This window comes from Accipiter gentilis, chromosome 14 (genome assembly GCF_929443795.1).
Source record: "Accipiter gentilis chromosome 14, bAccGen1.1, whole genome shotgun sequence".
Lineage (NCBI taxonomy): Eukaryota > Metazoa > Chordata > Aves > Accipitriformes > Accipitridae > Astur > Astur gentilis.
In genome coordinates, this window is record NC_064893.1 from 9,894,074 (window position 1) to 9,921,761 (window position 27,688).

Consider the following 27,688-nt stretch of genomic DNA (forward strand, 5'->3'; position numbering starts at 1 on the left):
CATATTTTCTTTCAGTGATAATTTATTTAACATTTTGAACAATCTTGCACAATTGCTGTCATCTTTAAAAGGCAAAGAAATTTATTCTGACAAGCCAATGCCAACATTAATTTGGTGAAAACTACAGACAAAAAATGTCAAATATTGCTGAGCACATTAGAATTATTAACATACAAACTACTTCATTCAAAACCAGTGTAACAATCGTCTTTGTTCAGGCAATGAAATGCCTGCTATATGTTAACTCTGTCAATACATGGAAGTTTGGAAGCAGATAACTAAAGAAAACCAAGCAGAACTCCCCTGTGACAAGTAAGTCCTTAACTAGCAAAATATGGAGCCGCTATTTTATCTTCCCAGCAGATGTACGCTCCTGCTGTTTCAAGGCCCTATTATAGAATAATGTAAGTATCTTAATTTGTCAAAGAGCCCTGCAGCCTGCAACAGGTGGCTTCACAATATGCTCTACAAATGGAAAAAAGCGGGTCCCACTTTCTGGTCCTCCTCCTTTTGAAAAGATGATGCTATTAATGTACATTCGCAAAGCTCAACAGCTGGCATCCAGAACTTCCCAGGAAGAGCTGGGCTGTTTCCAACAGACGTAAGACCAAGGGATGTGCCAGTGAGCCAGCTGGAAGCTTTCAATAAAAAATAAGATTAGGTATCTCAATTATTTGGCTTTTCTTCCATCAGGAAAGGCTCTGGGTCTCAAAACCAGATTAATTTCTAAAGTGTAAGATGCAGGCATGTTGTTAAGGTATACAGCCCAAGTGGGTAATTTCCATCAGCCTTTTGAGGGTCATCCAAGAGATTTTTGCACCGTCAGCTGGTTTTATTCAGTCCAGTTGTTGTACAGGAACAGACAATATTGGCAGTGGTGTAGAAAAGCAAGCAGCAGCTCCAGGGCAGGAAAGAAGTATCAACAACAGGGAGGCAACAAAAGGGAGTTAAAAGATAAGGGAGGTAGTGAGAAGGGGGAAGAAGAGATAACTATTTCCTATTAGGACTGGCACAGAACATTGCCTGCTCAATGCAGCCGAGATGAGACCACAGCAAAACACAAGAGTAAACAAAAAAGCTCAGTGGGTGCAGATTAAAACTGACACCATTTTTAAAAGTTAGTACAATTTCTGATTTTCCTTAGAAGGACAGTCACATCACCTAACCACATGCACTCAGCTGCCCACGTTGAGGGGCCAGGCTCCCTGTGCAGGAAAGGGGTAAGGCAGGCTGCTTCATAGGACAACTTTGAGAACAGAAGCCCACTCCAGGAGATTCAGGGTATCCTCTAGCAATGACCTTCCCCCTCCGTTTATGGATCCTCAATCCTAAATTATGGGAATGCTTCCTTTAGAGATAAAGGATCCAAGATAACTGTCCAAGACTACCTGAACAGAATTATTACCTATTCTGAATTATTTTACTGACCTCGACACAAATATTATCAGATAAAAGTCAAACTTGGAAGTTTTGTACATTTACTGTCTGAAACATTTCTCTGTAAGGATGCACATATTCTACGTAAACATAAGACAAAAAAAGGTAAAAGTTTGGGTTGTTTCCAAAATATTTATGTCAAACAATGGTACAGTTCTGGTTTGATTAAGGATGGTGAGAGACAGCCAAATACACGTGCACTCTAAGTAATCAATCCTCTTAAGATATGCAGATCCTCAAATTTAGCTCATTAAACATACTAAGTTTATAATGTTTCCATTAAAGTTTATCATCCTGTAAATCTCTTCCCCCAGACAGATCCCGCATAGCTACTCTTCCCTGCCTTCTTCACTAATGAAGAACAGGAATGAAGAACAGAGTTCCAAAGTCGAGAAGAGAGCCACTGTGTTCAAAGATTTACCGCAATGGTATCTCATGCTCCAATGCAGCAACTGAAAACTGTACTATTCTACTTACACATTAAATGTCACATACCTATTTTAGTATCAAGAAAATTCTCAAAACTGTTTTTTGCTGAAATGACTACAGGAATCTCCTGATCGGTAAGCAAATTCACAGCTGTCACCGAAGTGAGCGAGTCTGAAAACAAATGTAATGAACATGGTAAGCAAAATATGACAGAAGATATGCTAAGAACGTTACTTACTGTTAGAACTCAGTTTATCTTAAACATGCATGAAATTTGAATTACAATTTTGTTTAAAAAAGAACAAAAATGAAAAGCCTAATCACATTTCTAAAAAGCTCAGACATATCAAAATCTTCAGTAAGTCCGACTGATATATTTTCATGATTAGAAAACATAATAAACATCTGAAAAAAGCCAGAGTAAGATTTGGATTATAATAAAAAAATTGATTCATTGGCCAAAATGCAGGCCTGCTGCAAAGCTCTGTTAAGTCCTGAATTATATACTAACCTACATTATTACAAAATTACGCAAAAAAAATCCAGTTATTCAGATGAAACTGGAGGCGAGCATATATCCTACACTTACTATTTGCTTTCTTACAGAATAACTACAAAGCACAAGAAATATTGACCAGTGTAAAAAAACCCAACCCAACACAAAAACCCAGCCTAAATAATCTATTGATTTCCAAACAGAATATTCATATTAATATTAGAGATGAGGAACCCAATGTCTACAGGGAAGGGGAGAGAGGAGACAGTCAAGGGCGAGAACTGTTATAAACTGAAACTGATATACAATGTGTAGCTTGGGTGGCTCGACCAGAATAAAATCAAACCTGAATGCTCCAATTTCTGAGGATTCAAACCCCAGATCTCAATTTGGGCCTGTTTCTAACTTTTTCAGTGCCTTTAAGTTGATGATAATTAAAATAATTAAAATACAGATGGCTTAGGCTTGTATTGCAATGCATAAAATCTGCTTGAAATAAAGTACCAGCATTTTAGAGAACAGGGCTACTATATCTCATCACTCTTCTTAACACAAGCGATATATTTACTTATTTCTGATTACTACTTTTTGAAATTTCAGGTGTCTAAGATATCCAGATTCTAGAGAAAATTTCTCACTTTCAAACCACTGCACACAGCTTTCTTCCTCTGTTTAAAAAAAAAAAAAAGTACAAAAGGAATCATTTCACTCTTTAAAAGCAACTACTCAAAAAGCCTCATGAACAGGAAGCTGAGTGGGTAGGACAGTCTGCTTTTAAAAATAACTTCTCTCTTCCAACCAGCAATAATTTTATGATGGAACCCAAAATAGTAACTTCAGTTTATGAAGGCACTCCTTCTTGTGCTCATTTGCTCACATCATTATTAAACCAGCTGTAAAGAGATGGTATTACAGTTACAGATGTAAAACAATGTACACATAGTGTTAATAATGAGATAATGAGCAACGTAAGGGTCAAATCTCAGACACCTCACGCTGTCAAAACTAGAAGACTTACCAGATTCTAAATTAACATAAATTTTTCTAGGCTAAAAAATTCAATGTTTGAAAACTGGCTGCTCACCTCTATTTAAATAGTAATAGCTTGAAATACAGAGCTGTATTCCAAGAGTAAAGGTATTAGAACTTTAAGTTACTTTGCCATACAACAGCTTTTTTTTTTTCTTGCCTAGAAAACAAAAACATACCCTCCTAGTTATTTAAATAAAACAGTCAAAAACAGGGAGTTACAAGACTATCTCCGTTGAAAAGACGACAATCACAATTAATGAAATTAAAATTTTAATGTTACTGGTGATTTTTTAAAAAAAATCTTGGTTAACATGAAAATATGGTCTATTCAAGGCCATTCAAAATTTCTTTTTACTTAAATGCCATTGTTGGCCCTTCATATGTACCATGGCTGAAATGCAAATCTGAAAGTCCATGTAGAAATTCTTCTCCTTTATGTTCTCTTCTTTGAAAAATACCAGTCTGTGCCTTTGAAATGCTCAAGAAATAGTAAGAAATATCAGCCAATTTCAACTGCATATAAGAATGCATATAAGTGTATTTGCAAGTAGCAGTACACAACAATAGCAGAGTTATGATTCTGGAATTGTGCCTTTTTTCCAAGGACTTATGGCTGTCATTATTCCAAATCAGAGTTTCTTTAGCTCAACCAAAAGGTGAAATTTATTGTTAACAGACACAAAAAAGCCTTTCCAATTATTTCCATGTAAAAACAATATAAAAAAATATACTGTTGCCCTTATTAAAAACAAATTTTGCACTTGTGTGGTTTGGATTAAAGCTCAAGATCCAACAAAGACACAGGCACATACATGAATGTGCGTTTTGCGGCTAGTGCTTTGATTTGGCTGAACTGTAAGAACTGCAAATTTGTTCCTTTGTTCCTTAACAAAAATTCGCCAAGCTTTGCTCAGCCCCGAGACAAGGGCTCTTACATACTCAACACATTCAGGCCCCATTTTTTTCTGCTAGCTAACAAACTTTTTTTTAAGGTTATAGAAATGAAGCACTTGAAAATAAAGCAGGTTCTGTACAACCATCAAAATTTCCCGCAAGATTCCTGCTTCATTGCTGTTGACATCACATGTTACACAGTCAATGAAGCCTCATCTTTACCAGTGAGGAAAAAAATAAATATTGAACACCAGCCTGAAGTGGAAACAAAAAATATTCAGTATACATTGTATTTACTCTTGTAATTTTCAGGTTTTCCAAACAACAAAAAAGTAGTAGGCCAGGAATGTTAAATACAGGCCAAATTGGTGGTAGGAGTCTTCAGGAAACCAGTTAACACCCATTAAAGAATTAACACTTATTTGTATCCTCTGTACAAGTCATGACCTGCCATAGGGATACTCTGAGTTTATTCCATTAAAGTCTTGTATTAACTAAGGATCTGCAAAGCAGAGTATTATTTTGCTACCTATCAATGATCCACTTTGCTATGTATTGGTGATCTATTGCCCTCTTTATATTCCCTACAACAGGAAGATATCATCACTGGTGCAAGAGTTGGTTCTGCTGTCTTTGTGCTAATGACAAATTACCATACAGCTGTGAGATTTTTCCAATGGGCTGACACAGTCAGAGTTGGACTGCTCACTTCTGGTACATGAGGAAACAAGAATCTGTTCCATTGCTTTTATATACTATGAAGTGTTACAGCCATGGTAAAAGGAAGAATTCTAATGTAGCTGCTTGTACCACATCTGAAGCCAGAACAGGCTAATATGATACTGTTTGACATATACCAAGAATCAGAAGACCTGTTCCCTCTCAACAGGAACAGCTCCTGCTCAGCTTGACACACATAATATGAAGATCATTCTCTAAAATTGTTAGTCTTCTACAACAAAATGCAGTATGAGAAAAATATCACCTTTCCCTGGGACGAACTCCCTTTGAAAGACTTCCTTGAGACTGCTATTCCCATGCAGCAGTCTGTGAGTCGGTAAGATATATAAATGGGAAGCTCCATAGATGGCTTCAGGTGTATAGGTGTAAGCTGCTAGCTTCTCTCCTGTTACTTCACCATTAACCTGAAAAAGAGCAGGAAAATTCCCACTGGAAGTGCAGTGGTTTTACATTCCCCTTCCTTTTTATGCAACTAACAAATCTACATCACCCTGTAGAAACACACAGTTCTGAATATCAAAGCCAGATGCATTCCCACTGTAGGGAGTTTACAGAATCAAACCTTGACAAAATTTACTTTTAAGACCCTGAGAAAGTTGCTTTACAGTCTTGCCTCAGTTTATCCAGATAGAGCTATAAAATTTTTTTTCTAAAATCCTATGGTATATTGCATTGTGCTACTGAGAGAGATTTAATCCTTGGCTAAGTAACTTGGAATCCTTCTATTCACTTTTAATACACATGCCCTGTTTCTAAGAAACAGAAATGAGATGTAACTTCTGAAATCTAAAAAAAATTTAAGATTTTTCAGCTACCAGGCTTTCTACCACACTTCTCTGATAAAGTCAATGCTGCAACTTATGTACAGGAATAAAATAATAAAAGGTGGGACAACATTAAAACAACTGGACATAAAGTACAAGTAATAAACTTAGAAGACTGCTTAAGAATTACCACCTGGCACTATCAACAGGCTCCAATTAACTGTGGAGTGTATGGGGGTCTAAGAAGGAGATTTTTCTACAACAGGTATTGACATACATTTTCCGAAACAATTGATAAAAACAACTTAAATACAAAAATGCACCTTCTAGCAGTGTCTGGTTCAGAAGTATTAAGAAAGTTTAAGCTGTCTCAATCTGAAGTTCCCCAAAATTCAGTATTTTAAAATAAGAAGTCACTTTTAAAATCTTATACCAGAGTAAATAAGTACAATAAAGCTTTGAAGCACAAGGGCTGAAATTCCATCAGGTCTCTGAAAATCTCTTCTGTCACTACTGTATTCAGGAACCCTTTTGCATCTCTTGAGAAAAATGGGAAAATCTGAAGTCCTTCTGTAGATGATTATAATTTTCTTAAGGTTTCTTTTTCCTTCCTCTCCTTTCTTTCTATCTAGACTTCTCTGAAGGTCCATCACTACCTAACTGTGTGGTTTTCATTATTCTAATTATCGGATGTAGTACATGAAATAATGGATAAATCTAAGTAAAGGGACTGGCCTGAGGTCAGCCTGGGTCTGACAGAGAAGATGCTGTGCAAGGAGCAGCAAAAGCCCAGCTAGATCCCAGCTGATGTGTGCAGTACCTCTTGATACCACTGCTGGCACTGCTCCCCTAAATGTCCTGGCTTTCAGGAATGCTTATTAGCTGGCATGTATTTTGGCATAAATACACACAGACAGTTTGCATCCGATGTTGTGCTTGAACACACAAACCCTTTCCTGAGGAGGATAGCAGGGAGTATCTCTTCAGCCCACAAGTGGTGTTCTTGGGGAATCTGTGCTGGTGTGGGCATGAACACATAATAACCTCTTTTAGTAGGTTTCAAGCTTTTTAGATCTGAAAACTCATTCCCATTTCACACATCACACATTTCAGGGGTTCCGGTTAGCCCAACCAAGATAGCAGTATTGAAATTTCTGCCTTACCTTTAGCAAGAAGTCAAGATAGCATCCAACGCAGTCACCTATCCAATTTGCTTGCATTTCTTTTATACCATACCACTCAGGGAGATCGGACAAAGCATCAAACATAGCCTGATAGAATAAAAGAAAGAATTAGGACATTCAGCTTTTGTAAGCATACAAATTAAGACTATGGGTTTAATTATAACAACAGCAAAATGATACAGTGCTGGTAAAAACATAGGAAGAGGTGGTTTTGTACTGCTGCTGCCTCAAATTCATCTCTTTGAGAACAGAATTAACACAGCACAAACCAGAGGCATGTTGTCTCCAACAGAGACCCTGTTGTTATTAGAAGCAGCCTTCCTTTTGAATGGACTAAACCTTCAACACAGAACAAAACCCTTAGATGAAAACAAACACAGAAAATATTCCCAATGACTGTTACTTGTGGGAAGTTTAAGTGACCCAATGAGCTGAACTAGACTACAGATACGCAAGAGGTGTGCTTGCAGGTATGAAGCCTACATTGGATTCTTTGTTCTAGACAATAGCCTGGAGATGGCAGTCAGACAAAAGACATTTACACATCCTAAAATTTTCAAGCTCTGACTTAAAATGGCAAAATAGAGTTTCCAGCTGCCAATCTATTTTTCATATTTCATATTGATATTTCACCAAGCAAAACAGGCTGTAAAATTGAGTGGGATCTTTAGGTGATATCATCCTGTAAAAAAGACCCAACCAAACCCATAATAATAAGGGTTCACATAAAATTAAAAAAATATATAATAATATTATAATAATATAATTATTGTAAGCAACCAGCAATGAAGCTGGTGAAGGGTCTAGAGAACAAGTCTTATGAGGAGCGGTTGACGGAACTGGGGCTGTTTAGTCTGGAGAAAAGGAGGCTGAGGGGAGACCTCATCACTCTCTACAACTACCTGAAGGGGGGTTGTACTGGGGTGGGGGTCGGCCTCTTCTCCCAAGTAACAGCTGATAGGACAAGAGGAAATGGCCTCAAGTTACACCAGGGGAGGTTTATATTGGATATTAGGAAAAATTTCTTCACTGAAAGGGTTGTCAGACATTGGAACAGGCTGCCCAGGGAAGTGGTTGAGTCACCATCCCCGGGGGTATTTAAATGATGTGTAGATGTGGTGCTTAGGGACATGGTTTAGTGGTGGACTTGGCAGTGCTAGGTTAACGGTTGGACTCGATGATCTTAAAGGTCTTTTCCAACCTAAATGATTCTATGATTCTATATTATGCAGCAGAGAAGAAATTAAGTGTTGGCTCCTTCGTTAGCCATAATGTCCATTAGCCAACCTGTAACTTCGATGTATATTTATAGTCAGCAAGAGATATATCCATATATTTATGTGCTTTCTGATGTGTGGCATGGAAGCATAACAGACTATTCCAACTCAACTAATATTTGCCTACATAATTTGAACACTATGTTTTTAATAAATGAAATCTATAAAAAAGTAAAGAAGACATACAAAGGGATGGATAACTCAAAGCTCATCTAATTTTTCACTTCATAACACTTCACATTTTTGTTGTGAATACTCCATGACTGCCCACAATCTTTACTTTGGCAGAAGTACAGCCAGAGGCATGAGTCACTCGGACAGATGGTGGATATGCTGAACAATTACAGTTAAAATCTAAGAATAAAGCAACATGTTGAATAATTTTTCCTTAGCTGTGACTGCCAACATCAGTGTGCAAGCTCTTTAATATCTAATTAATTGCTAACAACCTGCAAGGATGGACAGTAGCTACTACATGCTGCTCAAATTAAATAGTGAGTAGTTTGATAATTAGTGAATATACAACTCATTCTTTTTCAACTGTTGTGTTTTAACTACATTCTTAAATATTTTCAAAGTGAGATGCATAAAAGACATTATAAGAATTACTTTCTAGTTACTGCTCTGTTGTATATCTACCACTCAAAATACAACAAAGGGCATGTCCTTCATAAATCATAATATCATACCACCACTTGGTATTATTGCTTTCTAATCCTTAAGAATCGAATTCATTTTCTGATTATTTAAAAATAAAACAATGGTGAGATTTTGGAAGGGTTTTAATCATACTGTGACTTTAATCAGTTCTAGCTCACAATTGCAAGCATGCTATGTCACAGAGAATTCCAAATTCTCATTATTCTCATTAATTTTAGTGTTCCAGAGACTACTGAGCTTTATTAGCCATGAATAATCCATGTACATATACACCTACCAAAGAATAATGAAAAACAGGAGATATACAGAGATATAGAGAGCTATATAGACAACAGTTGGATATATTCTTTGTAAGAATTTTATGCCTTTTAGAAAGAATGAAATTGTGCCAATACACACAGAACTGGCTGGACACATTAACATATTTTTATAAATTCTCTTGCTTGGATATCCATCCTAATCTACACTACATTTTGCTGGCAGAAGCAGCTAAGTGTGCATGTGCTCTACTGAAACTACAGTCTGCAATTGCTTGCCAGCAAAACTTTCCAGGTGTTTTTTCACTGCAGGATTAATACATCAAGATCCTTAATACTAGTGTGATAATGATTTTAACTCCAGTTACTTGGCCTTATTAGGAGCCAATCTGACTTAGCCCAATTCTTCTACTGATAATGCAGTTGCTTCATGTAGCTAAATACATTAAGAGCCAACTTGGCTTCACTTGAATGAAGATAACAAAACTTGTTCTGCATGATGACACAGCCTAGCAGAGTTTGCAAACACAAACCCTTCACATCTTAATATGCACTCAAACAGTAGCATAGTGTGATTAAAAAACCCCAACCAAAACAACCTTAAAAAAATATTCCATATGGAATTAGGATTCTCTGTTCTTTGTACTCAACACTACTTTGGTTACTTGTCAAGGCTACGAATAGCAGGTGAAGTAGAACAACATGTAACACACAAATACTTTACATAGTGTTACAGAGGCAAAAAATACACAGTATGTATACTGCTAGCATGTTAATAAGTGTTTCTGGATGGTAAATTAATGTAGGGAACTCACTAACAGGAAAGTAGAAAAACATTAATTCTTACACACGAGTGCACTTGTACATTCAAAATTCATCTGTGCAAATTAGGAGGTTTTTAAAAACTGCCTAAGGGAAAGTCTTTTAAAAAAACTTTTCATTTTCAAATCCACTTGCACCACACCCTGCAAAAACACAAATCTATAAATGTATGTTAAAACTATTATTAATTTTAAAAAGTTACATATAGACTGTTTGGCTATACAAAACTCTTGAATTGAAGCTGACCAACACTAACATAGAAATTCCTCAATATTATAAGCTAGTGTTTGAAAAGTTAAGTATTAACTCCATGAATTGTGCTTCCATGATCTTTTTTAAAATTACTGCTACGTTTGGTAAAACATCTTTTGAATCATTAAAGTAGTCCCATGAATTCTGCTCCAATTATTATTTTGCAATTACTGATATGATTCCTTAAACAAAAATTGTGACTCTTAAAGGCATGTACATAACTCTTAGTCATCTGTGCCACAAGTTTGTTAACTAGGTAACACAGAAAAGGCAATCAACAAGAAGATTCCGAGCACATAGGCAAGTAAACAAAAGTAAAACCGTGTTGAATTCTGCAAGGGACAAAGAACAACAGCAGCATTACAATCCAGTAAGCAGAGAATGATAAGCTTATCAAATAAACTCCATTTTCAAATTTCTGATGATGATTTAATAGTGAGAAACTTGGAAACATGAGGTAGCAGAGTCTTTCTACTTTTACTTTTCACGGCTCAGGAAGAGACAATAAACTTCAAATGCAAATGTCTAATAACAGGAGAAATTACCCCCATCTTAATTAAACACAGGTCAAGGTAAAGCATAAATACATTTTGGCAGTCTTCCAGATCTAAAGATAGACAGACTCAGGAAAAAGCTAAAGAAAATGAAAGCTACGTTCAGGGATGAGAATGACTTCAAGGCTGTTATGCCTTTAGGAAATTTTGACTGAAGTGCTGAAGAAGTTGAAGATTCAGGATAAACTAATGTTTCACAGGACTACTATACTCTTTCAGAACACCTAGAGAATTCTGACAAAGCTAGAAGATGAAGTCAACCAACTCAGATGATCAGAGAGTCACAAAATCAATATGAGTTTGCTGAAAATTCATAACAGACAATGATGAGACCAAGACTGAAACTAAAAGTAAAGCATTTGAAAGTGGAAACCTGATCTCACATATCCAGCTGATTAGTCTGTTGAAGATTTGTAGAGAAAACAGAACTTCCATTTAGCAATCTTCAGACAAAAAAGGTCCATAAAATCACAGAACAGAAGTGCTTTATAAGTTCCCATGAGTATCTCGACCCCAAAAATCCCCCTGCTTGTAGTTCAAAGAGGGAAGATTCTGCTGAACACCTGAAAAATTCAGTCTCTGACTTTGGAAATTAAAATTCTTAGTATGATCAATGCCTGCCACTAATTTCATACTTACTGGGAGTATTTCAACTCCTTCATGAGAGTAAATGAAATGAAGTGAAAGATCTTAATATAAGCTATAAAGCAAAATGTTTACTATGTTTTCAATGACGACACTTCAATGAAGTTCGACAAATTTGCAACATAACAAGACTAAAATAAAAAGGTCAGCAAAAGGTTTCATTTCAAAAGCATTCAATTCATTAGCAAAATAAAATTGTCTTCTACTAAATTAAATAAACCACATTGCTACTGAGGAAGAGTCAAAGAAATATTCAAGATCTGTTTGGATTAAAATGAAATTCTTTACTTTATTTGATCAAGCTCCCACAAGAGTAATCAAATATAAACTAAAAATTACATGAAATCATTTAATATAACTCAATATATTAACTAAAGTACAGGAAATTAAAGTTAGGTTGCCCACTGTTTTATTTTACACTCTGTTGCACAGTTCCAATTGTGATTATGCAGTACAACTTCTGCTAGTATTTAATCTCCTCTTGTTTTGTTTTGGTTTTTTTTACGTTCAGTGCTTTCTGCCCATGCTATTGTAGGTCACTCTTGACTTATTTCCCATGTATGAAGTATACTGAAAAAATACATTAAAAAGGAGCAGTAACACAGATACTGTGTATACTTCAAATTCCTTCTCATAAATGTCTGAACTGTCAGCAATTTTCCCCTTTCTTTACCCTATAATTTACGGTCAACAAACACCACTGCTTTGATTACATAGAACTGAGGCAAAGAAATGATTCCTCAAAAGCAAAACGTAAAGCCAGCATTCTTCTCCAGAGCTGTTCTCATCATAGCAACTACCAAAGAGAAGATATTCCCTTTCCAATATAATGAAGCGTACCTTTGGGATTGATTCCATAAATATAAAAGCTCTTTAAAACATTTGTTATCATTTTTAGTAGTCCTGAGCATTCACTGTTTTGATTAATCTTATACCATCAGGCACTTGAATTTATTAGTTTATCAGGCCCATCCTGTTAGGAGAAGACAAGTATGAGCTAGACCCCAGGTGTGGGAAGTGAAAAAAAATAATCACACAAAGCATGAAAAACTTAAGAGCCAGCATTTCTGTTTCCTCAGTGACGAGGCATTACCTCATGCTATGAAATCCAAAGTACCGTCAAGACTCTTAACATCCTAAAATGCCGTACTTTGGTTTCATTACATTTCATTACCATTCTGTTTAATATATCTCAGAAAATAAAATGGAAAATAAAAAAATCAAGCAAAACACGATCACGTGAAATAGTTCCAAATGTATTCAGACTAAAGGGGCTGTCAGATGCAGTGCAAATGCCGAGAAAAGCTGGAGAAGAACTGGTAAACCATTTGTTGCTTTTCCTTCACAGAGTCAGCACCATGCTAAACATCTAAGTTCCTGCACTCCATGGAACATGAAAAGGATTTGTCTCTAAATGTCTGTTTAAAAAAAAACACCAAAAGAGCACTATGTATCTGTATGGCAACTGTAAATTAGAGTGGCAGAATTTTGTATGCCCTGTCATTTTCTCCAGTATTTAAATTAAACATACATATACTATCTTATTGCTGTGCAAAAAAGGGAGATGATTTAAGGCAAAACTTGAAGTTTCAAAGTTGCTTTTATTTTATTTTGTCCAAAAAAAAAAAAAGGATTATTTTCCAGGTATTTGGGTGATTTTTGAAAAGTAAAATATGAAAACATATTGTATAAAATTAATTTAGGAAGAACAGGGACTATGCAAAGACTAACCTTACAGATTTGAGGATTCAGTTGACTGTGCATAAAAAACCGTAATAGCAATTTACAGGTACACACAGAAAATACTAACATTTACAGATAGACTTTTCCAATGAATCAGCCTACAGATTCAGCTGGGTAACCATAGCAACTAAATGTTTTAGCTTAAACATCCTAAATGCACAGACAACAATTTGAATAATAATGCCGTCAGTTAAGGTGTTATACTTTTACCAAAGAAATCTGTCAAAAGAAAAATGACAATTAAAATGTTCTTTAAAAATCCATAAAAGCTGCTAGACCATTTCAGATGTACTACAAAGTTTAGAAAAATGGGTCATGATTACTTTATTACTTTACATAACCAGAATGCTTTCTGCTAAGCGTTTAAAGCATGGTCAATATTTTTGCCCTTTGAAAACAATTCACTGCCAATGGTAAATTGCCATGTGGGCCAACACTGCTTTGTTAGTTTGTATTTTTTATTTCAAGGACGGACTATGAGCTGTGCAGTAACAACAAAAAAAATCAAAGTAAATCCACATAAGATGATTCCTCTGGACACAATAGAAAGCTAAAGAATAGGGTGTGTAGGAATGAAACGCTGACTCCTGTAACACAGGAGATGACTTCACAGGTGATTACTGATCACGTAACTTCTTGTTGCTATTCGCCTAGTAATTTAAGCATTGCAGATGAAAATTACCCTTACTATTATTGCTTTTTATTAAGGTTGTGAGATACAGGAAAAAACGTAAAATGAGACATGGGTGAAATAGCAGAACACAGATGACTAGAAAGATCATCAATATTCAGTATAAATAGGTTGAATAGTTACAACAAAATAATTTGTGGATGCTCCAAGTAGAAAATAAGTTGTATGCATATATATTCAGCCATTATTGCTAGCTGGTAATTTGCATGAAGAATTAAGGGATAGCAGATTCATTAAATGTGTTTTAAACGGAACCTTGTCTATGGAACATGGTTATGAAACAAAGACTTACATTTTCCTCTAAGCCACAGAGGGAAAGAGTTACCTACCAGAAATAAAGCTTTTTTTCAACAGGATTTTCCACTGTGTCAACTTAAAAGAAAACTCAGGGATAAATTCTGGAAGGAATAGGGAACAGGTTTGCAGAGAGTCTTCTTGCAGAAAAAGGATAAGGAAAGTGGAGCTTCCTGACATTTGGTCTTGAATTTCTGTAAACTTTTCGGAAGAAATAAGTCGCCATTGAAGATGCAAGCAAAAGGTGACCAGAATCAAACGGCTCTCCCCATGAAATACCAAAACCAGATTAAGGCCTCAGTGGAGAAAGATGAGTGGGAGAAGTAGAACACACTTAAAAAATACTAACCCTCTAAGTCTAAAAGTAGCCAAAGTGGGGAAAAAAGTACAAATCTTCCCCAAAAGGTGCAAGGATTAAATTACTATCAGATAATATCTTCGTGCCTCCTATTTTTTTAATTTCAAAATAAAAAGTAGTGAAACTTCAGTGGGTAATAGAAATCTAGCCATACAACTCACTGAAAGCTTCATCCACTTCACGCTCTACCTTTTCCCAAACCTCACACATGTAAGATTAAGAACATCTCACACAAGGAAGGAATAAATCTGCTCTGTGTCCATGAACTTGTCCAAGTTGTGAGATACAGGAAATATGGGGCTAGGTGTGTTCTGATACAAATTCTGGCAGTATAGCTCAAAGACTTAAAAGCTACTCTATACTGACAGAAAATGATCTTTGGATCAGAATGATTTTGACCATGCTAATGTGGCACCATCTTGCCTTAACCTTCTGGATACCTTCAAAAGAAGCAGAACTGGACAAAAAAAACATTCAACAGGCAATTGACTCAGAAATGGGGAATAAAGACCTCAGGGCCAGACAAGTTCTGGAAGGGCAAACTTCTATTTCTATTAGGGTTTTTTTAATGCAAAAATGTTGACCATGGATTTGAAATCCCCACTAAAGATAATCTTTTTAATGTCCTCTCAGATTTCCCATTTACAGGAGTCTGGCATATGGGGTGCCATAAGTAACCTTCACCATCTAAGCCCAGCTTGGATAAAAATGCTTTCTACTACTTCAGCATCCTGAGCCTTCAAGTGCCTGAAAGTAACTGCAGAGAAGGTAATACACATGCTCATCGCAAGCCCCAAACAACTGAAGAAAAAGAGAAGTGAGATCCATAAAGAACCTAATTGTACTCATTCATCATTAGAAGCACAAATATCTGAAGTCTCTGAACAGCAAAGACTTTCAAGAAAAGGAAGTTGTACTGGTAGTGGTTCCAGTCCATGATGTAAGACAGGAAATAATCCCCCCTGCTGAAGTGAAGGTATTATCACCACTAATGTTATCATCCTAAAATCATATTAGTGATTAAAGATCTTTAGCTTCTTAAAGAGATGTCTCTATCCTCCACATCCGTTAGGACTAGCTCTGTAAAATCTGGACCCTCCACTCCAAGATGAAAGGCTCCGTAAATGATAAAAGTAAATGAACGTCTTTCAATAAAGTCCGGTCTCCTGGGAAGGGCTTTTGAAAAGAGGTGGGGAAGAAGGCTTGAGGAATAGGCTAGGAAGAGTGATTGCTGTAACCATGGTGTTCAACACTATGCTATTTAGGATGATATAGATTCAGATCAACTGTCAACATCCTGAATCCAAAGAAAAAGTATACAAAAGAAACAGATTTAGAAGGAAGGACTCGCGTCTCTTACCACTCCTTGAAAAGTACTGGGATGACTACGGTAAGGAATGAAGAAATGCGTGCAAAGTTGAGTTTTGAGGATAATTAGTCAAGATATTCAGAAAGAGGAGCCAAAGTGGTAGCATTTAAGATCTGTAATTTGGCTTCTGTCAAAATGCTATTGTGAAGCTTCCTGGTTATGCCAGTGTGGGCACAGACTCTCTAAGAGACTGAAGTACTTGGCCAGTGCTAGCTCAGAGATGGTCTCCCTTCCATGGACAATCTTCAGTTGCAGCTTGCAGTTCATGGGCTATTCAGAGATGTATGGCCAAAACAGTCTTCTTCAGAAAGTAAGGCACAACGTGCTACATCATCTAGCCTCTCGTAACTTGAAAGAAAAAACATAAGTACCAAAAAAAGGGAATGTATTTATCTTAATCTTCCAAAGGATGAAATCCATCTAATATTAGATATTGGACTTAGAACAGCAGAGCCTGGTAATCTGCTATTCTTATTTGAAGGTTTGGGGGAAAAAGGTAATTTTTTCTCCCTCTCTACAACTAAATGTTCAAAGCCTTTGCCAAAAGAAGCAGAGTGAGACTGCTTAAAATGTGCCAGAACCACAGCAACAGAAATGGGATTCAGTGGAAGGCGAGTAAAAAGGAAAATCCAAACCACCTGCTGATCGTTGGTAGCATCTGTCACTGTAGAAGAAGTGGAAGCACATGAAGACAATGCTTGCCAAAGCACTTGAGCTGGGAGCAATATGGTATCATTCATCAACCTGGTTGTATCAGCTAGCATAAACCCTACAGAATATCAATCATGTGCAAAACAAAATTTTGGGAAACCTTTACAGAGATCTGTAGAGTACTCAGCTGTCCTCTGTAGTAATGCTTAAAGGTTTTGTACAGGTCGATATAAATGTTGATCCCCAAATGAAAAGCAGAAGCAGCTCTCATTTATGATGCCACTGAGATGTTCAAGAACAGGGGGTTGTTTACACTTTTGACCTTCATGTAGGTAGGGGATATGGTAGTCTACTGAGGTGACATCTATGGGGGGGAAAATGAGGGGCTGCTGTGGAGGCAAGAGTTACTTCTTGTCATCAGCTGAGCCTACTTACTGGAGAATGACATGTGGGAGATGTGATCATCCCAAGAGCTGATGCCTTTCCTGTAATGACATTTCTTAGGTCAGAGAATAAAGACAAAAGATAAATCCTCCTCCCTAGAGGAGGGCAGATATTGAGCAAGAGGTAATAATCCCATAAGTCAAGGGTGTTTTCAAGGTTACTGAAAAGCTCCTCAGTCTTGTCTTTTGGTCTTTAGGAGTAAAAATTTAAGGCTGATTCACCCCTCTTAGAGGGAGATAAGTGAACAGTGATTTGGTGCAAGCAGGGATACAGCACAGAAATACCAGTCATTATTTCCTACAACCTTTATAAAGACAATAGACAAAAGATGTATCAGAAACTCTAGTGAAGCTCCAGCCTCAAATTGAGGGAAACAGTGAGCTGGGGCAGACCCTGAAATATCACAAAGGGCAACAAGAGCACCAAGAAAAAGCTCAGAACATTGTGATCATTTTGTGATTGTGCAGACATGCTCCATTTTTCCTTCAGCTACAGCAAATGTTCCCTCCTTACTGCCAGAACAGGCAGCACAATCAGAAAACATGCATCAAGCACCCTCTCTGTGTATGAGAAATCAAAGCATCAGGCAGGATATGTAAAGTTTTTCTCTTTATCATGGAATGCACCTAGAGTGAGACCTGGATTTCTTCTCCCTGGATGATGGTAGAAATTTGATCTCTTGAATCTGAGGGTCAGGAAATGGGTCAAAGATTAATTTTTAATATTTCCTTGGGAATAACTTTCTCAATCTGTACTTGAAGTCTCAATACACAGAACACTTGGATGGAATAAAAACTTCACTCAGACAAAACAGGTAGTCGTCACTTTTCATCTCAGAGAGCATAATGCCAAAATCTTGTTGAAGAATTCCTAGGTGTGGAAACTATGCTGTCCAATCACAATCAAAATTTGAGCTCATAACAAAACAGGATGTTTAAAGAACTTGAAAATATTTTTAAAATTACAGATAATCAAATAGAGTGGAGTATGAAGTAAAGTAAAACAAAAGGTACAGATGGAATCTTCAATTAAGAGCAGTTAATCATAACGATCTATGGTTCAGACACAAGTGGAAATGAACGCTAGGTGACAGGCTGTATGCCACTGCTTATACCATGCCCATAAGTCCAATAGGTTGACTAGGCAAACAAGTTTCTGGCTCAAAAGATTGCACAGCTGTACACTCAAAATATGCAGAAAAGCACTTGATGGTAAACACAGGATGACAACGTGTGAATGCAGAATTCATTCATTCACTCCTAATTTATGCCTTTTGATTTCTTCAAAACTTAATCCCACACCAATTACTTAGAATTCTTAAAGACGCAAACTGAAAGACTTCAGGGATAATAATTTTTATATACACACATACACAGGGATAGATCACATGTATTACTATATAATTATATATTACACAAACATACATATATAAAAGACCACATTCAGCTTGATGAATATTTCTGGAGGAAAAGTTGCCCCTGTTAAGTACTACCATAATTTCCAAAAACTGTATTCTCATACCTTTGCATAAGCAGTAGTTTTGATAAACCACTGTTTGAGGTATTTCTGTTCCACTTTTGCTCCCGAACGCCATGAGCAACCATTGCCATCCACCTGCTCATTAGCTAGAACAGTCTGATCCACTGGATCCCAATTAACCAAGGCCTAAAAAAAGTTACAAGAAGAAAAAAATATTTTCAGCAGCTATTTCAAACCCAGAATCTTACTTTTCAGACACCAAAAGAATTATCCAGAAACACTCCTTGGGTCCCTGACTTTTCTACATTTTTATAACATCCATTTGAATCAGCAACATGGACTCAAGTGAAGATGTTTTGAATATTCACCTTCTCAAGAATGCAGTTGGCAGCATTTGTCTTGATTGATCATGCTAGCGAGATAGGCTGACACTTGAATATTAAATAGGTAGGTGTTCCAGTTGGCTATACTGCAAATTATACAGTCTGATGCTTAAAAGCTGTCCACCACTAATCCAAAAGCATTGAGTCAGACTGAGGGGGGTGAATAACTGAGGATCTCCAGAGGACAGAATCACAAAGAAGTATTATAGCGGTCAACTATATTTCAAGTGAAATAGTTGGTATTTTCTGTACATAACTTCTGTCAACTGTGAGCTACTTTTGGAATCATCTTTCTTTATCAATACAAATACATTAAAGAAAATCTAAAGTGAAATAAATGTTGATGTTCAACTCTACAAACCTTGGTTTTTGAGGGCTAACTGAAACACCTGACATAACATAATGGGGAGGGAGCAAAAATCAAACTCACTCCCCGCAGTGTTGAACAGTTTAGCTGATCATTTATCATAGAGGATCTAAGGCCATAAATGAATCCTAATGGTCATTACAGAAGTGGTATCCAATGCTAGACATTAACTTGAAAAAATGAACAGCAAGAAAAAAGAAAAAAATAAAACAAAGCAATAAAGAAGAGTAATCCATTATATTGAGTGTTATTTAGTATTTGAGCTAAATCAGAGCTAAATCAGCCTGACTGAAAAGCAGTAGCTCCAGCTCCATAGCGTTCTAATACATTAAACATTATTTGAAAATGTCAAATGCATTCTTCGGGCATGGGGAGGACTTAGTATCTCAATCTAAAAACTAATAGCTGTCCTCATATTACTCTACATTTTATCTATCACCAATCACCTTCTGAAATGCCCCAGTTTCCAAGCAACTGATATTGCTTAGTTTTAAATATGCTACATATTCTCAGAAATAGTAAATATCACAACCATTTTACAAATCTTATAGTGATGACAGCAGAAAGACAGATGCATGGATCCTCCTCCTTAGGAATACTGTTGCTGGTTTGTCATCAGTGTGTGTGTGTGTGTGTACACGCATGTGTGCGCATGAAGTCTGCTTACCTACAAAATTTATTATAATGAAATGAATGAAAGTCACTCTTTGAAAAAAACAAACTCACCTTCAAATGAAGCTTATATGTCACTGGTTAAACTTTTTACACTTTGCCTACCTTTTATCTGTTATCTACCAATAACACCGCACTGGTTTTTATAAGAGGCTTCTGAAAATTCATTGGGAAGTTAAGAGCAATCAATGTATTCCACTATTACAGATCTATTTTCTAGACTGTCAGAACACACAACTTCTTCAGTAATAATACAACACATTATGAAGTTGGCTCTAAAGTAATGATCTTTATAAATTTAAAGTTTTGAAAAAAATCCCACACCACTATAAGTTAATATAACACCTAAAGAGAGATAAATCAGATAATATTAAGAAGTAATAAAATGCCAGCTGCATAAAGCAGTATTAGCATATGCTTGTATTAAACTGGTTATGACTCAAAGTTGAGAAAAAAAATACTGTTTCTACTTTGATGATACTGGATTAAATTTGTGATGAAAATTTTGGAAGGTAACTGAAATTATTTATACGAGTATAATTAGTTAGCATAACATATTCTCATGATTCATAACAGGAAGACTTATCTAAACAAATCAAGCAAATATGCATTTAAGAAATCCATAGCTGAAAGGTCTTGTCTGTGAATTTTTAAAGTTGCATTTTGTTCCTTCCACCTCTCTCAGCCTATTGACTAATATCCAGAATCTGGATAGTAATTAAATCCTTAGCTCCTACTTGTACCTCACACAGGCACCTTCTTTACAATGACAGCATCTGAAACTATGGCCCCAAGAAGCTGCTAAAAGTCATCTACACAAAGAGAGTCCAGTGCAAAAGTGTATAGAGCACGTCAATTATTTAGATCTCTTCACTACACCAATGTAGACCATATGGTTTTAAGATAGGATTCATCTCATCTAACTTCAGGTATCTATAACGTAAGTATCTATCTCCAGGTTTGGTGTCTATAGTTCCACTACAGTCTACCGCTATCTAATCAGAGTCTAGGTAGCTATTAATCTCAGCCTCAATGAGACACCCACATCTAGCCAGGTCAATAACCTCTACAGCGTATTGACTAGATCAGTATTGCAGGGAGAGAGGATTTTGCTACAGTGAATAAAGATGCCCTCAATGGATGCTGTGGCACCCAGGCAGACATTGTTAATTCTCAGTAATTGCAGCTCCTGAACATTCTGTGTCTCCCTGCCAGGGTAATTTCTGGCCAGACACACATATTCCTGAACAGAGCATTAACTAGGCTAACACTCTACATGTATTATTCTTATTGCCACAGTAAGGCTATGAATTATCTCCTTGTACCCAAAATGAAATTGTAATACAGGAGACTTCAAGCTGTGCAAAAGTACTGCCTAACATATATTACAGATATGCTGACAGCGTGGGATAAATACATGCTTTAAGTATATATAACTGTTTGAAGAGACCCAGGGTTATGGGCTAGCTCTGCCATCTGTTTCCTGCCAAAAAGCAACTGGTTCATATCTACCAGAGATTACATGCCCTACAGGTTGACAGATGCTGATTTAAGTCCTCAAACTGATCCTTGACTCTTAAGAGGGAAGTAGATCCAACCACTGGTACCCAAACACCTCCAGGATCCCACACTACTTGGAGCCTGCATGCAAAATTTGTTTTGTCTATCATCACTGCTTCTAACGAAGCAGCAAGTCTCTTGCTTTTCAGATTCACGTGGGGCCACCTGTCAAGCAAACAAATTTACAGATAAAAATAAGTTTGTTATGGCAAAGCTAAGGGGTTAATTTTTTTATTACAAACACAAAAATAATCACAGAAAAAAAAAAAAAACCCATGAAAAAAACCCCACCCTAAATCCAGCATGTTAGGAAGTATCAAATATTGAATCTTTTTGCTGGTTGTTATTTAAGATTTCCGAATACATCTTGCCTATGAAAATAGAAGAAGTAGTTCAGTAACACCCTGCCATTCCAAATGCAACCTTTCCCCATCAACTTCTTTCTCTGGGTTCAGAGAATAATTAGAGTACATCCCTAATTATATCCTATGGAGTTTCCTGGTTTCTACAGAATACAGATGAAACATCAAAGCATATTTAAGAAATCTTAGTTTCCATTTTAAGTTAGAAATGTTCACTAAATTGCAGCTTTATTTACATGCAGCTATTCACGTATTTTGGAACCGCGTTGCCTTGGCTATACAGAGAGTTCTTTGGAATGCTCATTTAACATCGTTGTTTCACCTCCTGCTTAAAAAGTTAACCAAACCCTTCCCTTTTCAGGTAGCCTGATATATGTTATTTATGAAATATTGTAAGGTCAATAATTTCTTAAAGTACTGCTAACAGATAAACAGCTGTGATAGTCATACAGCACCTAATATTTCTGTAATACTTTAGAGATCACCAACAGGGTCCAGGAAGTGGACGGTTAGGCACATAATCTCCTATTATCCTATCCAATCCTATCAGTTCTGAGACAGTATCACAGTAATGTTGTACAGTTAAATAATCTCACTGCTGAAGAGACTCCGAAAGATCACATTATCTAGTATGTTTTCATGAGAGGGAAGTTAAGATCTAGAAAATTCGATATTAAAGCCATGAAATAAACTAATAGTAGCTATATTCTGATCCTGCACTTCAATGTAAATCACTGACAATAAACATTTCTGAGTTGACTGGCTACAATATCCATTCATGTTAGTTACTTACATATAAAATTTAGTTACATATAAAATTCAGTTATATATAAAATCTATTCTGTTTTGCAGTGATTTAAAACCAAGAGAGCACAATCCACTTAATGAATGTGAATGAACGATCCAAAAATGTGCCACTGACATGAGTGACTTGAGCAAGTGCACCTGCAAAGTATAAAGGTCGAAGTTTGCACCTACCTCTTTTTGATACACTATCCCAGCTTCAAAAAGCTTAAGAAAGAGATATTGTGTCCATTTGTAGTACTCTGGTAAGCAAGTGGTTATTTCCTGTAGAAAAAAAATAAAAATTCCCAAAGCTATTCTTAGTATTTTCCTACAGCATTTTAACTTAAACAATTAACTCCGGAGTGTGCAATATACTCCACAGAGAAAACACAAATGTTTATGTATGTATTTATGTACAAACCCGATTTGTGTAATGTTTATAATGAGTGATACTCACCTGTACACAAAACCAGAGAACATGGGCTTTGTGTGGATTTGAAGCACAAAGAAAAGTTTCTCTGTTAACATGGAATATAAGAGCCTTGTGAGATCAATGGTGATGGATATAAGAACAGAAGATGAATGGAAATGACCACAGCTGCCTGACCAGGGAAACTTGAGCAAAACTAGAAAAAAGTAGATGTCCTCTTAGCCACGTTGCCTTTTCCTCTGAGGCAGCCAGGAGCTGGCTGCAGAGAAGCAAGCAGACCAGGAAAGCCTACAGCAGAAGCAGTAGGTACAGGAAGACAGCAGAACAGCACTGAGACCAGATGGAGCGTCTGGGGCAGACAGGACAGAATATGGGGAAAGACTCCAAACTGCAAGATGAAAGACTTGTAAAGGATCTCTCACAATCAAAGGTCAAATAAGCAACCATTTCAAAAGGCAAGCCAGCTCAAGTTAGGAGAATGCTCTAGGTCAAAGTATGGAAAAAATGAGAGTCACAAATGAGGGAGATTGTTAAAAGGGAAATAGAGATAAAAATAAAAGACAACGTAAGAAAGAGGAATGGGAGTTAAGAGAACAGCAAGTACAATATAATGGATAGCTTTTTTAAACTTACGAACATTTTCTAAGTTTTTAGAGAACTCTAATAATTAACAAACAACCTACTTATCAACTGCTTATAAAGTTCCATATTTTACATGTTTGTTCTTAAAAAAACCCCCGCATTTCAAACAAACATCTTAATATGTAAAGAAGACTAAAGAATTACATGACTATAGACTCCCAATTTTCTCTGCACAACCACAGTGGTTTCACAGGCGCAATGGAAACACATATGCTTGCACCCACATATTTTAAAGTTTGGTCAAAGTGAAAAGAACTGTGTACCTCAGTGTTTAAGTGCTCATTACATCATAAATATGTAACAATAAACAGAACCCATTTCCCTCCTCGACAGTTTTTCTGTTTAACTGGCACTTGTTTAAAGGAGAAATTTCTACAGATTTTCTGTTTGACGACATTTGTACTTATTGAAGTGGAAGATGGCTCCTGTGCTGAACTTCAAATCAACAAGAACATCTCTTGATTTTAGAGTTACAAGGTTGACAGTAAGCCATTGACAAAATTTATTCCATTTGCAAATAGTTATCAACTACCTTAAATAGCTCCAAATGTGAAATATCTTTCACCCAGGCTGTCCTATCATCTAAGCCTCCCACTACACATGACTTCAGCAATATCATCTGCTACTCAAATGACATCTGAAACACTCTAGCATAAAAATGTTATTCTTTTTCTACAACTTTATATTCCAGTGCCGAAACGTTGCTTTGAACAATTAATATGACCTTTGAATAGCGGTGCCTCAGAAATGTGTACAAGAGGCTTTCAAGATCAGAAAGAGACACTTAATGGCAAGTTTTCAGCACAGCATGTGAAGACTTAGCCATGAAAAACACTTGCTTGATTAAATCCCTGTGCTCTGCACTGAAAAAAAACCCACTTGATAAAAGTCTGGTCTCCATCTCTCCAACTAAAACACTATCCATTTAATTATTCTTTTTTCTTTTCTCCCCTGCTTCTCCACACAGTGACATCAGTTCTTCTGCCAGTGTGATGCCACTACAGGCATCGGAGTTTCATCACTGGAATATCAGACACACAAAAGCAGAGACAATCCCTTTTGGTACAATATAAGATTATGTGAGCAACAGACAAACAGGTAAGACAACAGAAATGAGTTGTCAAATAAAAATAGTAAAACGGTCTGAGATTTGTCCTTTTGGTCCTGAACAGCAGAAGTGTGTCAACTGAAACAAAAAGAGATGACATTTCTCAATCCAAACAGGCATGTTTAGACTGCGCTACAAGCTACACAACCCCCTGGGCACAGAATCCCATGTACATGCTGTCTCACAAGTTGTAAACTGACTTTTTAGAAAGAAATGCAGCAGACTGTATCACTGAAAAAATTTGCTGTGTGGTCACTGAGCTGCAAAAAAATCACTCAAGCTCATCATTTAAGTCTATAACCATGAATGTTTGCAGTAACACTTGGAATTAATGAAGAAAGAGAAATCACATCACTACCAAGTGAAGTGAGCTGCTGATGACAAGCCAGCAACCTCATGTCAATCTCAAAATGTGTTTTGTTATTTTCCCTACCATTTAGATCATTAAGACTTACAGTGAAAAATAATTTTCCATGTATTCCAGTTACTGATCTTGATTAAATAAATAATATCTGGTAAAAAGTTTCCATTAGGCTGCTATCATGCTTGAATTAAGGTGAATGTTAACGTTCCTATTCATACTTTATGAGTATGACAAAGATTTGCAGTGCATTAACAGAACTAACTTAACTCAGAAATACAGAAAAAGGGTTTATTAAACGGTTTGCAAAATAGTACGATGGAGCCCTTCCACCCTGCCAAAAAAATATAACTTTCTGCTTCTCATTTGTGAGCTGAGCACTAGTATATTAGCACACGTATAGAACCCCGTATCATAAAGCAGTTCACTAAACATATATAAACAGGGTATTACCATATTTTCTCCAAAGATAAAATATATGCTAAAAATCAGAACCCTTTTACAAATACGAAAAATGCTGTTCAGCTGACCACTGCACATGCTCTTCAGTGCTCTGTGACAGATTTAGTGATAACCCATCGCCCCAGCATTTCCAAAGGTAATATGAAATGGGAGGGACAGCATCTCCCTCTTCCCCCAAACATTTTCCCTTTTCCTTTTGTCAGCTTGCCAGTTAAAAAGAATATCCGATACTGTCACCAAAGTGCATCTTTATCTTTGGTTACTGTTACTGCTCCTTATTCCTATAGGAATGACACTCATTCATTAACAATTAATTAAAAGACTTAAAACAAACTACCTTTAAAAGTGGTCTGCTTTTAAAAATAGCAGATATTGCCAAGGTATAGAAGAGAAAGACCCTCACCTTTACCAAAAACTACCTTACTTAATCCCTTTATCGCAGCACAGCAGTCTGTTCCTAACAAGTAACATGATGGAAGAGTTAGTATCTTCTTTATTTTTACAAATAAATTCTCAGTTACAGACTAAACAGCAGTATTACAATTTAGATTTGACAGCACTGCAACTTGGGAAGCAACTGATTCATGTTAAGATTAAAGGGCTGTTCATTGTTAAAAAAAATATCTGATAAATAAGCCTCCAGCTACCAAAAATATGGGAAAACCAACAGTAAAAAATCCTGGGTAAACAAAAATCCCTAACACCCCCCCCCCCGATCAAACTGGATGGAATATTTTGGTCATTAATAAAAGAAAAAAACCTAGTTTTCAAATGCCTTGTTTTATAATTCATTATTTGTTCTAAATCTGCTCCATTCTTACAACTTTCCATTATGTAGCTCTGATCGTAAAACTGGTTTCTGTTTGTTTTTTAAGAAGGGTACATCTTCAAGCTACTTTCATGACTATTTTCATTTTAAATAAAAATAATATTTACAAGCTGCATAAAAGTGTTTATTTGTTGTAAGATCCACCAGGCTTTGTGAATAACATGTAACTAGACTAGACAGAAGTAATTTCCTAGTTTATTACTAATGATTTTATTTTTAGCACAGTCTTATGCTATACAGAAGACAGACATGTTACACTTGATACTTATTAAAAAGGTGATAAGGAGAAAAAGTCTGAATGGATTTTTTTGAAAATCCATTTGGGAAGATTAAACAGTCTTTAATCTTATTATTTGCCTATTTTGGTATTAAAGGCCATGTACCACCTCATCTGGGAGTATAATTATTTGATTTTCAGAGGTTTAGAGCTAGACCAAGGTACATTTCTACATTAATTTGAATATTTGTATTTCAAAGGCCCTTAGTTTCATGCTTTATTAGCTACAAATACAAACATCATGCAGTGTCTACATTTTAGACCATGAATACCTTTCTTGCAAAAAAGTAGCCTTGTATCAACAGTTTCCTTTTTTATTTAATTACAAGTAGGGTGACTGATTATCAGTGGTATGTGGATAAAAAGAAAATTTAATAGGTAATGCTCTATCTACTGTTACAGTTTTATGCATGCTCAGGCAGTACACAAGAATGACAAGTTCAAAACTAAACAGAAAAATATCTGCACAAAGAAAATCTACCAAAGATTTCTTCTTTTTTAATGTACAGAGCAGAAGGGGAACATTACTCTTATGCAAAAAATTATATCACTTGGAATGCATGAATTGAAAGGACTAAAAAATGTTGGCAGAACGAGCTACCTTCTAGCAGAAAGTTACAGATCGATAATACAGTGGTGAACTGATGGCTTACTGGGAACATGCATTCAGTCTGACAACACTCCTGAGCAAAAGAAAGGAAAAATGCTATATGCTCTCCATCCCTTGTTACTGATAATATGAATCTTTGAAAATAATATTGTCTAATTCCCTTGAAAATCATGTTTAAAAGAAGTGGCAGGCAGCTTGCTATGCTGTCTGAGATGGTATTTTGGAGAAATCTGATCACCAGGAATGCCCAAATTATTGTTATCCTAAAAACAAAACATAGCCGTGATGGGTTTTTTTATTATTATTTTCCAGGTGTTTTTAATGCCTGAGACATTTCTTCCACCCTCAAACCGCAGCTTTTAAACC

At 36.3% G+C, this 27,688-nt stretch overlaps 1 protein-coding gene across 2 annotated transcripts in view; it reads right to left on the bottom strand.

Moving 5' to 3' along the window:
• The window catches only part of LARS2 (leucyl-tRNA synthetase 2, mitochondrial), a 91,482-nt gene that overhangs the window by 41,982 nt on the left and 21,812 nt on the right, over positions 1-27,688 (bottom strand). For both annotated transcript variants that reach the window (XM_049816550.1, XM_049816549.1), the window contains exons 6-10: positions 22,796-22,885; positions 18,516-18,659; positions 6,957-7,064; positions 5,274-5,433; positions 1,933-2,037 (exon numbers count right to left, since the gene is read on the bottom strand). In XM_049816550.1, the coding sequence (XP_049672507.1) occupies positions 1,933-2,037; positions 5,274-5,433; positions 6,957-7,064; positions 18,516-18,659; positions 22,796-22,885 (607 nt within the window). The remainder of the gene's footprint in view (positions 1-1,932; positions 2,038-5,273; positions 5,434-6,956; positions 7,065-18,515; positions 18,660-22,795; positions 22,886-27,688) is intronic.